Here is a 13,530-nt window from a genome sequence, read left to right as displayed (position 1 = left end):
CCTATGCTCTTTTCACACCTGATGTAGGGGAGCCCTGAAATAAGGGAAGAGCAGACACCTCCAGCACCTGGGCCTGTGACTGGTCCCCCTGCCAAGGAGGGCTCCAGCAGCCATCCAGCCCCAGACAGGACAGGGCAAGGGAACATGCTTCAGCAGCCCTCCTCTGCACTTTCCCAGGACACCAGCTGCATTACCTTTTCTCTCTCAAGGACTCCCTTGGCAGGGGCAGAGGAGCACAGTCTACTGAAAGGGCAGTGCCTCTGTCCCCCATGATGTTCAGGCCAGGTTCAGGGTGACACCAGTGTCATGCATCCCTCAGCATAAGCTGGAATTGCATCTGGCCAGTGCGCATGAGCAGTGAAGACACATCATCTTGCTCCAAATTCCTCAAAAAGCCTGGCTGCCATCCACGCTGGGTGAAATGGGCACACGTCACCTGGCAAGACAATCCATTCATAGGGCTTCCCACTGCATGGACTAACATGCACAGGAGCTAACAACAACAGGGAAGGGAAAACTGGTCCAGAAGGGAATGATCAAAACAGAGAAAGCTCCAAAACTTCTGCTCACAGAGATGGAACAAAAGGATATGGAAAAAGTGAAGAGCTGCTTAGAAGGCATTATAAAAAATAAGAAATACAAGTTGCAGACTCAAGGCCAGCCATGGAGCTGAAAGTATGTAAACACTGGCGAGCCCAGGGGAAAATGAATTAGCAGAGGAGGAGTGCTCTTGAAAGTGTTCCTGCTCATATGAGCTCGTCTGCCCCAGGGGAGAGCTCAAGAAGCCATGAGACATGGCTGTGTGGTCTCAGAGCACCACACTACCCGAGGTTACTCAAATAAACTTCCCTCTGCTCCACTCGGCATCAAAGCCTCGCTCGCAAGTCAGACCTAAAAGAAACACGATCCAGTGCTACATTTCAACAGCTGGAAGAATACAGCCAGACACAATATACTTTGGTGGAGAGAAAGAAGCCAAGAGGCATGTGCACGAGGAAGGGAGCTCAAGTCATAAGGCGGAAGAAATGAGGGAGCAGTAGGATGCATTTCTAACAGCATTCCATAGAGTGACAGAATGGTTTGGGCTGGAAGGGAACTCAGAGTTCATCTCATTCCACCCCAGAATCACAGAATCAACTAGGTTAGAAAAGACCTCTGAGATCATCGAGTCCAGCCTATGACCCAACACACCTGTCAACCAGACCATGGCACTGAGAGCCACATCCAGTCTTTCACCAGCCTAGCAGCTCTTACGAGCAGCAGGGAACTGTTTCCTTAGGAAAGGAAAACGCATGCCCCTTTTCTACTTTTGTTTCTCCACCAAGTGACCCCTTCCTTCTGGGATTTATTCGAACAGCTAGTGTAAATGCCAGCTCAGCTAAGCCCCAATCCACAGCCTATTAAAGTCAGGGGACAGTCTCCTGCTGCCTGCAGAGCAGCTTTGAACCACACGCCAGAACCAATGGTAACATCACAGAGGTGATACTGCTGCAGATCCTTCACCATCCAAAGCAGATCAGGGCTCTGAGGTGCACATGTCCACACAGATGAGCTCTCCTCATCCTGAAGAACTAATGGGTTACATGGAAACAGGGGAGCAAACCACAGCTTGAGCCTTACCATAGTCTCTTCTCCCAGATGACAAGCAGCGGTACAAGAGCAAATGGCCTCAAGTTGCACCAGGGGAGGTTTAGATTAGATATTAGGAGAAATTTCTTCACTGAAAGGGTGGTCAGGCATTGAAACAGGCTTCCCAGGGCTCAGACAAGACTTGTAGACAGCATGGACAAGAATGAGCACAGCCAGAGCTACACAGCATTCGAAACCAGACTAGATTGTGGAAGACAGACATATGAAAGATTAAGGAGAAAATCTCTCCAGCAAGAAAGGATGAAAATCCCCTGCTCCCTTACTGGAAATGCATTGTGAGTGACTAGTGGGGCTCCCCAGGCTGTCTAGGCACTGCAGTGCCAGACTGTAGCTGTTTTCTGTACAGTAAAAAACAGCTTGAGATGTTTTAGCCCTTGGTAATTGTCATGAAAATTCAGACAGAACTTGAGTGTCTGGTTTCCTTTGCTCAATAAGAGCCTCTTTCCTCTGAACTATGAAAAAAAAAGTAAGGAATGAATGTCTGGCTGTCACAGCCAACTCTGATTTGCTGGATTTAGCATTAAATGCTGAGTCTTGAGACTGCAGTGGGATCCAGGAACGTTAAAAATCAGCACACTCCTCTGCCACTCAGCAACTCCTACCAACCGAAATTACAATAACAAGTTGATAAAAGCAATTGAATACACAACCCCCAGCAGAGTGGCAGAGACAAGAAAGAATTAAAAACGGGGCATAGAGGGCATGGGAAGGTTTGAATCCACCCCCTGTGCAGCCATCCCACTGCCAGCCATTTCTGCAGCGCAGTGTCCCCAGAGAAGGTGCAGCACTAGCAACAGAGCTTGAGCCTGGGTTTCTACTATGCTCCCAAAGTCTCCAGCATTGCCAGCCTCACAGGGCTGAGCTCAGATTCCATTTTTATTACCCTGAAAACCAAGAGTTTAGTACCAAGAGTTATAATTCCTAGCTTTAATTTTAAACTATCCACACCGTGCATTTGACTCCCGAGCTGAGAAGTTGAAGAGCACCAAAAATGCAGCTCTCAATGAATTTGTCAATATGCATTCAGAGCAGGATTCCTAGAAGGCAGCAGGGCTTTCTCCCCAGCATCATGTCTATGCAGCATAGCAGCACACACAGTCTGCTCCACTTGCAGCCATCCACCTTTCTGGCTTAGGTCCCTGTGTCACTTCAGCTCTGGAGGTGGGCCAGTTCTGATGCAGCCAGCTACAGTCATCTAAGAAGATCACCTACTTGCCTGCAATGCAAATACCTGAGCTTGCCAACTTGACCCTTGTTTTTCTGTAAGCCTTTAAGCAAGTAAAGCTCAGCACCAAGTGACAAGACAGGGCACCTGCCCTTTGAACACAGCCACACTCAGACATTCCTGCCATACTTGCCCGGCTCTTGCTTTCTGAGCTCACAGGGCCTCCCAGGCCAGAGCCATGCCAAGGCAATCTGCATCCCAGGCATCTCTGAAAGGCTGCTGAGGGCTGCAGGACTAGCCACCCAATCCAACTCCATCCATTTCCTATGACACAGCATCAATTTCCCTAACTCGGGGAGTAAATCTGCCCTGCTCGACCTGCCAGGAGCCCTGCCTGAGTAATGCCTCCCAGAGATCTATTTTGCCATTGTTGTGATTCTAGGGAGGATCTGTTCTCTCCACCACAACACACTTCACACGTTCTCCATGTCAGGGCTTCTCCAGGGTGTCAGTGGTTCTGTATAAAGAAGCACAGCTGACTGTCAAGATAAAAAGGTTTTTAGTGAGGAAGCCTGATTGAAAGTACAACAGAAACCTGGACTTCTATACTGTAGTAACTATTCCCAATGTGACAAGAGTCACTGCATCCTGTGATGCTTGGCAGGTCATTGTCACTGGTTCCAGTGCTTTCACACTGCTATGCAAGTTGCTGTCTTTGGTTATTTTTCCTTTTTTTGGGTTTTGTTTCCAGTCTCTAAGATCTACTATCCTTCCACAGACAGCACAAGACATTGTAGAAAACCTAGGATGATGTCAGGGCCTGCCTGACATAAATGTCTGTGTGAAAGGTTTCTCTTCCCTCAATTCCCACAGGCTGCATTTCCAGTCACTGGCAGGGACTGTTTCCAGGGGAGGCTGAGGTATCCTTGCAGAAACACAGCACAGGGCATATCTTTGCTTTTGACCATCATTGCTGGAACCAGTCTAACAGCAGCAGCAGAACACTCACATCTAAGCAGGGAGAAAGTTCAAAGTACCTGCCCATCTGGAACAGCCTTCAGGGCCAAGACTTTACCAATATGAGAAAGGAGAAGCATCAGACTCCATTGCAGTTCTGGCTATTGCTGTGGGAAAGGAAGCCAGGAGGAGAGGAACTCCCTTGTGATGAGTTGGTTCTGGCTCCCAGCATCAGCAGCATGAGCTGGAACAAGGGAGTCTCCCATACAATGAATCTTCTGCAGCTGCCAATGGTGAGCAAAGGAGCTTGGAATGAGTGACCTACCCATGCAATGAGGTAACACCACCTCCTATCGAGGAAGGGCTGGAGGTGCCTTCTAGAATGAGCCAGAACCTGCTGGGAGGATATAACAACACAGGGCATTTCCCTGCCAGAACAGAGCTGAGAGGAGCTCTCATTAAATCATTAAAGCAGGGCACACTGCCAAACTGCCCACAGCCCTTTCAGAAACCAGGCCCCACCTTGCAGGCTACCCCAGAAACATGCCTTCTCCGAGACAGGTGGCTCCATCCTGTTCTTTTCCACCCAGCCCTGTCTGTGGATCTGTCCGGGCACGGTACCTGCGGTGAAAATCTGGGCAGCCACTGCCAGGAAGGCGTCCGTCACCACCGTCTCCGAGTGCAGGGAGATGTTCAGCTGGCGGGCGATGTTCCGGTACACGTTGGGCCGAATGTATTCCAGCTCGTCCCCTGGAAGCAAACAGCCAGGAGTCAGCACGCACAACACCAGGTCCTGCTGTAGGAATTACTGCTGGGGCCACCCCACAGATCCTTGCAGCCAAACAGACTGAACCCCAGCTCCACCTGGGTTTAAGCAGGCAGCGGAGTGCTTAGGGTCGTTTAGATGCAATTCCCTACCACTTGCACCCTCCTTTCCCAATATCCCCTGTGCCTGGCACTTCTAAACGGAGTGGGGACAGCCCATGGCCCTGTGGCAGTGATGTAGCTGCAGTAATCCCCGAAATGCTGTTCCCAGGCTGGCTGCCTGGCTTTCCTTCAACACAGGAGACAGTCTCCAGATAAGCAAAGCTGTTTCATTTTATTTCAGAAGTGAGAAAGAGGCACGTACATCCATGTAAGCTTTTGGGAGATACGCCCTTTCCCAGCACCCCGTCAGGCTTGTACAAAAACGCCTGAAAGCACATGAGAGCAACTCAAGAATGCTGGAGGCTGATGAAAGCCAAGGATCCACCCAGAGCTGCACAACACTAATTGAGCAAAGAGACTCTCAGCTCAGCTATTTTACACTCACACAGGCAGAGCATTGATCTGGAGTTCTTTCTCTCCTCCCAATGGTTAAAGAGAAGTTCATTTGCATGACTGACTCCTCAGCACCAAAGTTCCTGACACATACAGACGTATGCTTTCACCTCCACAGCGTTTCTTCCCCAGCTGGGAAATGGCTGGAGGTGTCAGGCCAGCTTGAAGACCAAGATGGAATTACTAAGGACAAACGGAGAACTCCTCCCACAGGACTGAGCAATGGAGCTGGGGAAACAGCAGTAAAGCTTTTCCTCTGTAGCAAAACAAACCGTTTTTGAGTAGTAGAATTAATAAAACCCAGTTTCCAAGGGATTTCTCTCTCTACAAGGGATCACACATATTTAATGAAGGTTTCATAGCTGCTGTAGGAGCATGGCACAACACATCACATGGGATCAAGGCCCTTTGTGCACAGAGAGTCCTATTTGATGTAGATTTAGGACACACTGTGCTCTTCTGCACAAGGGCGCTCTGGGAAGAGGAAGAGCTATCCCAACAGCTTTACATCCCACTGCAAGATCCAGGTGACTTGTCCCAGCCAGAGGGCAACTGATCCTCCTCAAAATTTCATTTGTATGGGAGCTAAAAAGGAAGATGCCACCACAATCAGGAGCTTGTTTCAGAGTCATTAGCTACAGATCCTTAATTCATTTAACTGGCACTCAGCACAGTCAAAACCCAGCTCTACAGAATTCCACAGCTGAGCTCTCCTGGCTCTTTCTGAGTGTGGGATTGTCCCAGTCTAATGGCAAGAGGAAATCCTGCCAACACATGGTCAGCAGAGATAAGAAGAAACCTTAGTTGCAGCACTCAACAGCTGTTTTCTCCTCACAGGCAGCACAAAGGCTTCCTGGTAAATGTAAGGAAATGGGGATAGCCCTAGTCAGCCGGGAGGGAGGCATGGGAGGCTGGGATCAGCACTTGGTAGCCTGCCACTGTTACGGCTTCTAATAAGCAGTGCCTGGAGGCCCCAGATGAGATCAGGGTCTGTTTGGAGGCACATATGCCCCACCCTAGAGCAAGGCACAGGGCAGACAGGAGCATCTGGGGAAGAAAAGCATTCCCTGTCCCAGCAGCTGTCTCCTGCAGCACGTTACATTGGTGCTGGTCTGCGGTGCCCTTGTTCAGATGTCCGACTTTGCAACGTTTAGAGCAATTCTGGGGCTTCTCCTCCTTCCTCCAGTGATTATGGAGGACTCAGCAGGGAAGCAGCGACAGTTCCCATGCGCAGAAGCTCCTTGTAGTGGTCGAAGGGCTTCCCTGGGCCTCGGCCAGAGGAAATACAACTTCAGATAAACCAGACCTCTGACACACACAGCAGGTCAGTCTGGGGTGCCTCATTTGGCCACATCATTAAGTTTTACCGCTTCTGACTCATTAATTGCACTAATTAGCTGCTAAGCCTCACTGAGCTGATGGGCTCTCGCTCCCCAAGACCGCAACTGCATCGCCTGTGCCCAGCACCTCTGCTGGCCCATCTCTCAGTTCATTGGACTCTCTACATGCAAAACAGCTAGCAAATCCTCCAGCTTCTCATCTCCACAGGCTTCTTAGCACTATCACGGTGGAAAAAAACTGGCCTGGCTTGTTGCACTGCTTAGGAAATGGCTAAGGACTCCCATTCCTGGCAGGTGGCTGGATACCACTCAGCCTTGTGCCGGTGAGAGCAGCAAAGGGGAAAAGAAAGGGATGGGCCATGTGGCAAGTGGAGTTTCTGAAGAAACAGGACAGAAACAACTCTTCATCCTAATGAGGAGGAACTGCTCACCCTCCTTGTTGCATAGGTACCACATGGCGCTCTCCAAACAGATTTGCTCAGAGAAGGCGCCAAGTTCTGAAGGCTATCAGCCAAATCTTTCCATCTGGACACAGATAAGTAATAGGAGAGTCATCCAGGAGACGCCTTCGGATCCAGTGTGCCACATGCTTGCCCTTTAACATGTTCCTGGCCACCCACAGATCTAGTTGAAAGCAAATAAATCTCAACCCTCAACCCAGGCAGAAAGGGAGGACAAAGGGGCAGCAATATTGACAGAAGAACAGAAAAAAAAATCGCCCTAAGACCAAAACAAAAACAGAAGTCAGCATGGGAGAGAAAAAGTGAAAAAGAACAAATTAAAAAAAAAATATTCAGTTAAAAGAAACACAACTATGCCTTAAGAAGAAACTTGGGATAATATCAAACAGAGGTAGAAACAGGAGAAAGTGGGGAGACCAGCCCTGGTCCTGAGTTTGTTAGGCCCAGCTAAAGGTTACTTCACCAGACTTACTTGAACTCTGGTGTAATTAAATCAGATGCAAATGCTGGTGGTAGTTTCCAAGCCAGCTGTGAACTAAAACACCAGCCTGCAGGCAAAGAGGGCTGTTGGAAGCAACTTCCAAGAATGAGGGTGGTGGGATCCCAAAAGACAGACAGCTAGACTGGAGCACAAAGGATGCTATAACCCAAAACAAAAGGACAGGCAACTGACAGCATTAGAGGGTGCTCCTGGTGCACACACGGCTCTAGAGCATGTCTTCAAATCACAGCCTTCAGGCATGACCTTCAAAGTGCTCTCCCTGCAGCCCCCGCAGTCGCTGTGCCATGAGGGGGGCACCAAATGGCACCATATGACAGGCAACATCAGCCAACTCCTCCTTGCTCCAGCGAAAAGCAAGAAACTCAGGTCTTGCAGAACGATTAAGGTAGACAAAGGAAAATTAAAAACACACTGTCATTCAAAAGCAGCTTTCATAAAATCTCCAACGCACGTTTTGTAAGCCAACTACCCCCAAATTAAAGGTCCTTGCAGCTGGGTGAGCTACTGCTGAAGCCCAAGTCTAGAGGCAGCAGTGCCCTACTAGATGCCAGGCTGGGTTGCCAGATTGCATCATGGCAGCCAAGTCACTCAGATCTGGAGAAAACACCACAAGACTGCTTAAAATGTCCAGCTGAGAAAGACTGCTGGAAATACTGTGACAACTGTTACACAGCTGGAGTCCTGTGCAGACAGAATTAGTTTGATGTTGGGCTTTCTTGGACTGCATCATGATTTTGAGTTGTTGCAAGTCCTCAGAAAAAGGCAGCTCTGCAGAAACCTTGTGCTGAGCAGTGCTCCAAGGGACATGAGAAAACCCAAGCAAAGGAGCTGCTTAGGGAAGATCACCAAAACCAAACGCCCCAAGCAGAAAAGAAAAGGAAAAACCTCTCTATCATCACATTAAAAGCCTCTTCCAGAAACCTTAGTCTGGTGCAAATTGCTCCACAAAGTTCCAGCTCCCCCCCGTAGCAGCAGGGACTCACCTAGTCGCAGCAGGATGGTGGACACCTCGGCCAGCTTACCCCCAGGCACCGGGACGTTGTACTCGGGTTTGCTCCAGCTGACACCCGCCCGAATCAGCCTCGAGTTTATGTAGTCTCTGCAGAGAGCCTTGGCTTGGGACACAAGCTCCTTGTCAGTGGGAGACCTGTCAAAAACCTCCATCACTTCTGCAGCAAAGACTGAGGAACGGCGTAGCATTTCCATCCTCAACTGCTGAACCCGCACTGGCTGGAAGGCTGAGCCAATGCCTTTGGTGAGCAATCCTCTGGTCTTGTACTTTGTCACAACTCCCAGCAGCTCTTCTCCACAGGCCACTTTTTCATTTTACCTGGTGAATAAAAGCATCTGTAAGTCCTCTAGCATCGCAAAGATGTAACTCGGAAGCCCAAGAATACAGTTGCACTAAAGTCAGTAGTATCACATTTGTCTCGGTCCGTCTTACAGACAAGGGTCAAAGTCTTTCATCTTTTGGCCACTCTGACTTCCCTTCAAGAACCCTGGCAGCACGGTCAGGGCTGCAGCATGGAAGGGCTGTAGTTTTGAACTCTCGAGGTGTTTCCTCTTTTCCAGTTCAGATTTGGCAGTTCTAGAATTACCCATCAAAGAGACTACATGGTCAGAGCATGGAAACAATTCATTGAATGGGTAGACAATCTCAGCTTGTTTCAATTAAACTGGAAAGAAAAAAAAAGAATCCCAAATACCGGCTACAGTTACCTCAAACAGATGTCAACAGACATTCCAGCTCAGTAGGTCATGGATCTTTCTGAAGAAATGGCACTATTGCAAAAATAGGGGTATGGGAGCATTTGAAATGTTTCAATAGAGACAGTTCACCACATTCTCGGTTTAGGTTTTGGTTCTGCCACTCTTTTTCCCCAAAGCAACGTGCATACTACTTCTTGAAAACCTCTAGGAGTAGCAGAGAGAGCAAAACAGAAAAGTAGATTTTTACAAAGCTTTAAAAAGAGCAACTTCAACATTTCTTCAGAGGTCCCTCAATTCATCTGAGTTTTTAGCCCAGTGCTGCTTTCCAAGTCAGTCAGACCAGTCTTTATTCAGATGCTAGTAAATGCATTTTTCAGTCTGCAGTTTCAGACACCTACTTACAATGATGATTTTCAAACAAAATAAAGCCAGTTATTTCTATTTATCCCAAGGAAAAATATATTTACCTCTCATGTTGCACTTTTTCCCCCTCAGTGATTTCTTTTTGGGTTTGGTTTCACGTTTCTTTAGAAGATCTGCATCACTGAATACCTGGTTTAGGATTCATGGGTTACTGTCACACTTCTCTGGAGAGCACTAGCCTCCTCTGCTGTGCTCTCTGCAGGGCTCACGCCAGTGCCTCCTTCCCCACCTCTGTCAGCCCTGCATCCTGGCTGCACTCCACTGGGATCCTCGGGGCTTGCTCTCCCGCTTTTACAGGGACCCAGGCACAGAGGAAAGCTTCTGGCTTTAGCCTTGTAAGGAAGATGAAATAACCGGGAGGTGGGGTTGCAGCAGCCAGAGAGCGACGTTTTCTCCTCCCCTTTCTTCCCTCTTAAGGAGGTTCTTCGTTTTTCTTTGTTGGGCTTTGTTCAAGGACTCGACTTCGGGGTGAGAGTGAGAGCATAATTTCTAGAGCAGGTTACCCCCTGTGATGAATGCACTGCTGGAACAGGAACAGCTCCTGCTGAATTCCCACAGCAGCTTTTGCAGAGTTGATGTCGGACAGTCATTTTCATACGGTAGCCAAGTGGGGGAACTACACATTGTCATACTTCAACTGTGGGTTAGTTCTACCAATTCAAGCCCTTCCATTGTCTTGGACTTGGTCCCTGCCCATGGCAGGGGGTTGGAACTAGATAATCTGTAAGGTCCCTTCACACCCAAACCATTCTGTGATTCTATGATGATTTTATGATTAACAATGAGAGCCACAGCTCGGGGCTAAGGCAAGCAGCGTTTGCATTCCCCCAAGCTACGAGTAGTCTGGTTAAAAAAAATTAGGTGCGTTTGCTGATAGGAAATAGTTTTTCCAGAATGAAGTGTTTTGCAGGAACATGTCCATATTATCTCAGTGTGTTAAGAAAACTAACATATAAAGTTTAAGGAAAACATTTCAACTAGTTCCACCATATTTATAAATTAATTTCATCGTCAACTTCTTGTTGCAACGTTATGGTACTGATGCCACGGTGCTCAACTTTCTTCCATGTGCACGTGGAATAAACCCCATCTCAACAAACTACATACAAATGTTGGCTTTTTGTGTTATGATTTGAAACAAAAGAAGTTTTAGTAATAGAAGTTTCCTGCAGCCAAGAAATTCTACCAGCCCAAGCACAAATTCTCCCCAACAAATAACAATTTTTAGATTAACAACTGGGTATGTGGCATGTTCAAAACACAGAAGTGAGAAGTAACTGTTGCCATCTTGTTGCCTTCGAGAAAAGACAGAGGCGAGTACACCCCTCCAAAGGTGCTGATCACAAAAATGCCTCAAGTATAACCTGCACCACTGCTGGCCTCAAAATTGAGGGATAAAAAGGAACAAAAGAGCTGCATGAAAAAGCCTTATTATGTGACGTATCGAACGCTCTGGCCAGCATCCAACACGCAACTCACGCACAGATTAACACAGAGCAGGTTGGCTGCCATTAACTGGATTGCTGGAGACTGCTTTGCTGTGCTGGAAGAGGGCTGAGGTACCTGATACCCTGCAGCAGTGGATCTTCTTTCTGAGCTGGCTTTTTCTGGGAAAGGAGCAGGGTTAAGGAGAGGTACGTGTATGCAGCAGTAGCCATCTGGGACCTCAGCTCAGCTCGATGTGATAACGGTAAGCTGGCAACAGTGACTGTGCATGTCCAGCATTAGATGTGTGTGCTCAAAGATTCTCTCAGAAATCTGGTTTTTTATCCAGTAGCCTTCCTGAAATTTAAATATAGACAGAGATCCATGCCATAGAAGCTGAAATCAAGACTACAGAGATCCTGTGCTACTGTCCACCCCCAACCCAGCCCTTCCCTGCAGAGTGGGCCTGATATTCTCTTGGAAAATCATATTTTTGCCTTTGCAACCCTGATGGCTGAAAAAATCATTAAAAGTTATATCTTAGCTTCCTGTAGCAGCTGACAGCTTGAAACAGGAGCCCTATCTAAGCTGTCCCTATTCAGTAGGGCTCTGAAACAAAAATGAGTGCTTAAATATCAGTATTGCTTAACTAATGATAATGTTTCCCAGAATTCTGGCAAATGTGCAAGTGCCACAGTGCCTCCCAGCTCCCCGCGGGTGCCAATCTCATCCCACGAGTTCCCTGCCCAACTGTCACAGCATGCAGCACCCCCTCAACTTCCACCCTGCTGCAAAGACACAAAAACTAGAAGCGTGAGGGCTGTGTATAATAAACCAAACTTTGTTACAAAAAAAAAAACCCCAACCAACAGTGCATGGTATTCTACCTGTGTTATTTACACACTAAAAATACAGCCTCACACTGAAAGATGCCTCTATAAGTAAAAATAGATGAAACTACAGCATACAGTGCTCAGCTGACTGCAAAAGGACAGGGCGTTACAATCCAAGGAACCGTTGGTGTAATTGGAGCCCCTTTTTCCATAGCATGTTTATGCTTAGAGACTTGATCTATAATGGGAAAACCCCTGTGGCAAAGGAGTGACAGGAAACAGTGCAAATGCAGCTTATATCACCCCAAACCACTGTTCCCAGTGTAGCTATCACTGGCATGACAGTGCCCTGGCTGGAACAACAGGCTTCAGGCCACAGCTCTTGCCTTTCTCAGGTGGGGTGACCAAAACAGCTTGGAGCACTCCTTTAATAAAAGGAGTTTAATAAAAACCTTTAATAAAACCAGGGGGCTACAGAGATGCGACTACATTTTATAAGCATGTCAAATGGGAACAAACCCTGGGGAAGCCACATCAGAGAGAACACAGCAATAGTCTAAATGTGGACAGCTTCTGCTCAATATTAAATAGTTTAACTGCAAAAGAAGGCAGTCTCTGGAAAGGCTTTTTAGCAGTTGCAGGGGAAGCAAAACAACTAGTGAATTGTGAGCACACTGAGTTTATGAAAGGGTCTGCATGATATGAATGCCCACAAGAGCACAAGAATAGCCCCAAGGGCCCTAGGAGGTCATTCAGCCTTGTGTTCCCACAGCCTGGTTCCTACTGGAGGTATTGTTCTGTCTCACTCTGCAGTGCCTGTCCCAGCCACCTACAATTCCAGCGAAAACTACACACTGTAACACAGGGAAACGATGTTATAAACACCTGCAGAGCGAGGACTTTGAGAAGCAGAGGGATGTGCCAAAGCCACACAGTTCATCTCCAGAGAGCCAGGGAACCAACCCTGCTAGCCTCTACCTTCTACAAGAGGTTTCCCTTCAGAGACAAGATGCTCTGGCAAAACCCTGGCACTGTAGGCAGACCAGTGCCTTCCACCAAACCATCCCTGAACCACGTTCTGCGTTATTTCACCCAGTTTAACATACAATCTTATCCCCACTGGCTCTTCCTGTCTGATTTTTGCAGCAATACTTTGAGTCTGTGTTTGCAAAGTTATCACTTACCACTGTGAAAACATGTACAGTGTCAGGCTTTGGGCTACAAAGCTGTACAGGGAGGTTGGAAGAAACCCTTCTTTTCACACAGAAATATTTTGCCAGCTGCAACAGGAAAACAATACATGGAAGTAGCAGCTTAATGGGACCTAACCAAAACAGTGAGGCTTTTTGAACATTTTTCTTGTTTCTGAAGGCCTTGATTCAAAGCCTCCTCACAGCCAAGCAGTGGGTTGTATAAGTTGCTTGATGGGAGCACCTGGGAGCACCTTTCTTGGAGTAGGACTTTGCAGTGCAAAGTGTCACATGCCAGACCAAAGAGGCTGTGCCACAGTGAGCTTATCTTCCACAGCCATTAGACAATTCTCCTTCATGAGGATACAGGTCTAGTGACTTATACACATCAAGTTTAGCGACCAATCCATTATTTTGGTTTCTGACATAGATTAGTGCTGATACCCAGTATTTTCTTCTCTTAACCCACTGCCATGCCCACTGTCACTGTAGACACAGCTTCTCTGTTATCCATATGTTTTGACAAAGGCAGAACAGAGATATGGTGTACTCCA

The 13,530-nt window shown here is 47.7% G+C and overlaps 1 protein-coding gene across 4 annotated transcripts in view; it reads right to left on the bottom strand.

The window, feature by feature from the left end:
* The window catches only part of BOK (BCL2 family apoptosis regulator BOK), a 35,172-nt gene extending 25,314 nt beyond the window's left edge, over window positions 1-9,858 (bottom strand). For 2 of the 4 annotated variants that reach the window (XM_027724988.2, XM_027724986.2), the window contains exons 1-3: window positions 9,573-9,856; window positions 8,379-8,725; window positions 4,394-4,522 (exon numbers count right to left, since the gene is read on the bottom strand). In XM_027724988.2, coding sequence (XP_027580789.1) covers window positions 4,394-4,522; window positions 8,379-8,601 — 352 coding nt within the window. In that variant the 5' untranslated portion in view covers window positions 8,602-8,725; window positions 9,573-9,856. Of the gene's footprint in view, window positions 1-4,393; window positions 4,523-8,378; window positions 8,726-9,572 lie in introns of all 4 variants that reach the window. The other 2 variants (XM_039391145.1, XM_027724989.2) reach the window with 2 other exon arrangements.
* Window positions 9,859-13,530: the final 3,672 nt, after the last annotated feature.

This window comes from Pipra filicauda, unplaced genomic scaffold (genome assembly GCF_003945595.2).
Source record: "Pipra filicauda isolate LSUMZ 115617 unplaced genomic scaffold, ASM394559v2 scaffold90_size2875636_pilon, whole genome shotgun sequence".
Classification (NCBI taxonomy): Eukaryota; Metazoa; Chordata; class Aves; order Passeriformes; family Pipridae; genus Pipra; species Pipra filicauda.
The sequence above is the reverse complement of the archived record's forward strand: the minus strand, read 5'-3'. Positions and strand labels throughout refer to the sequence as shown.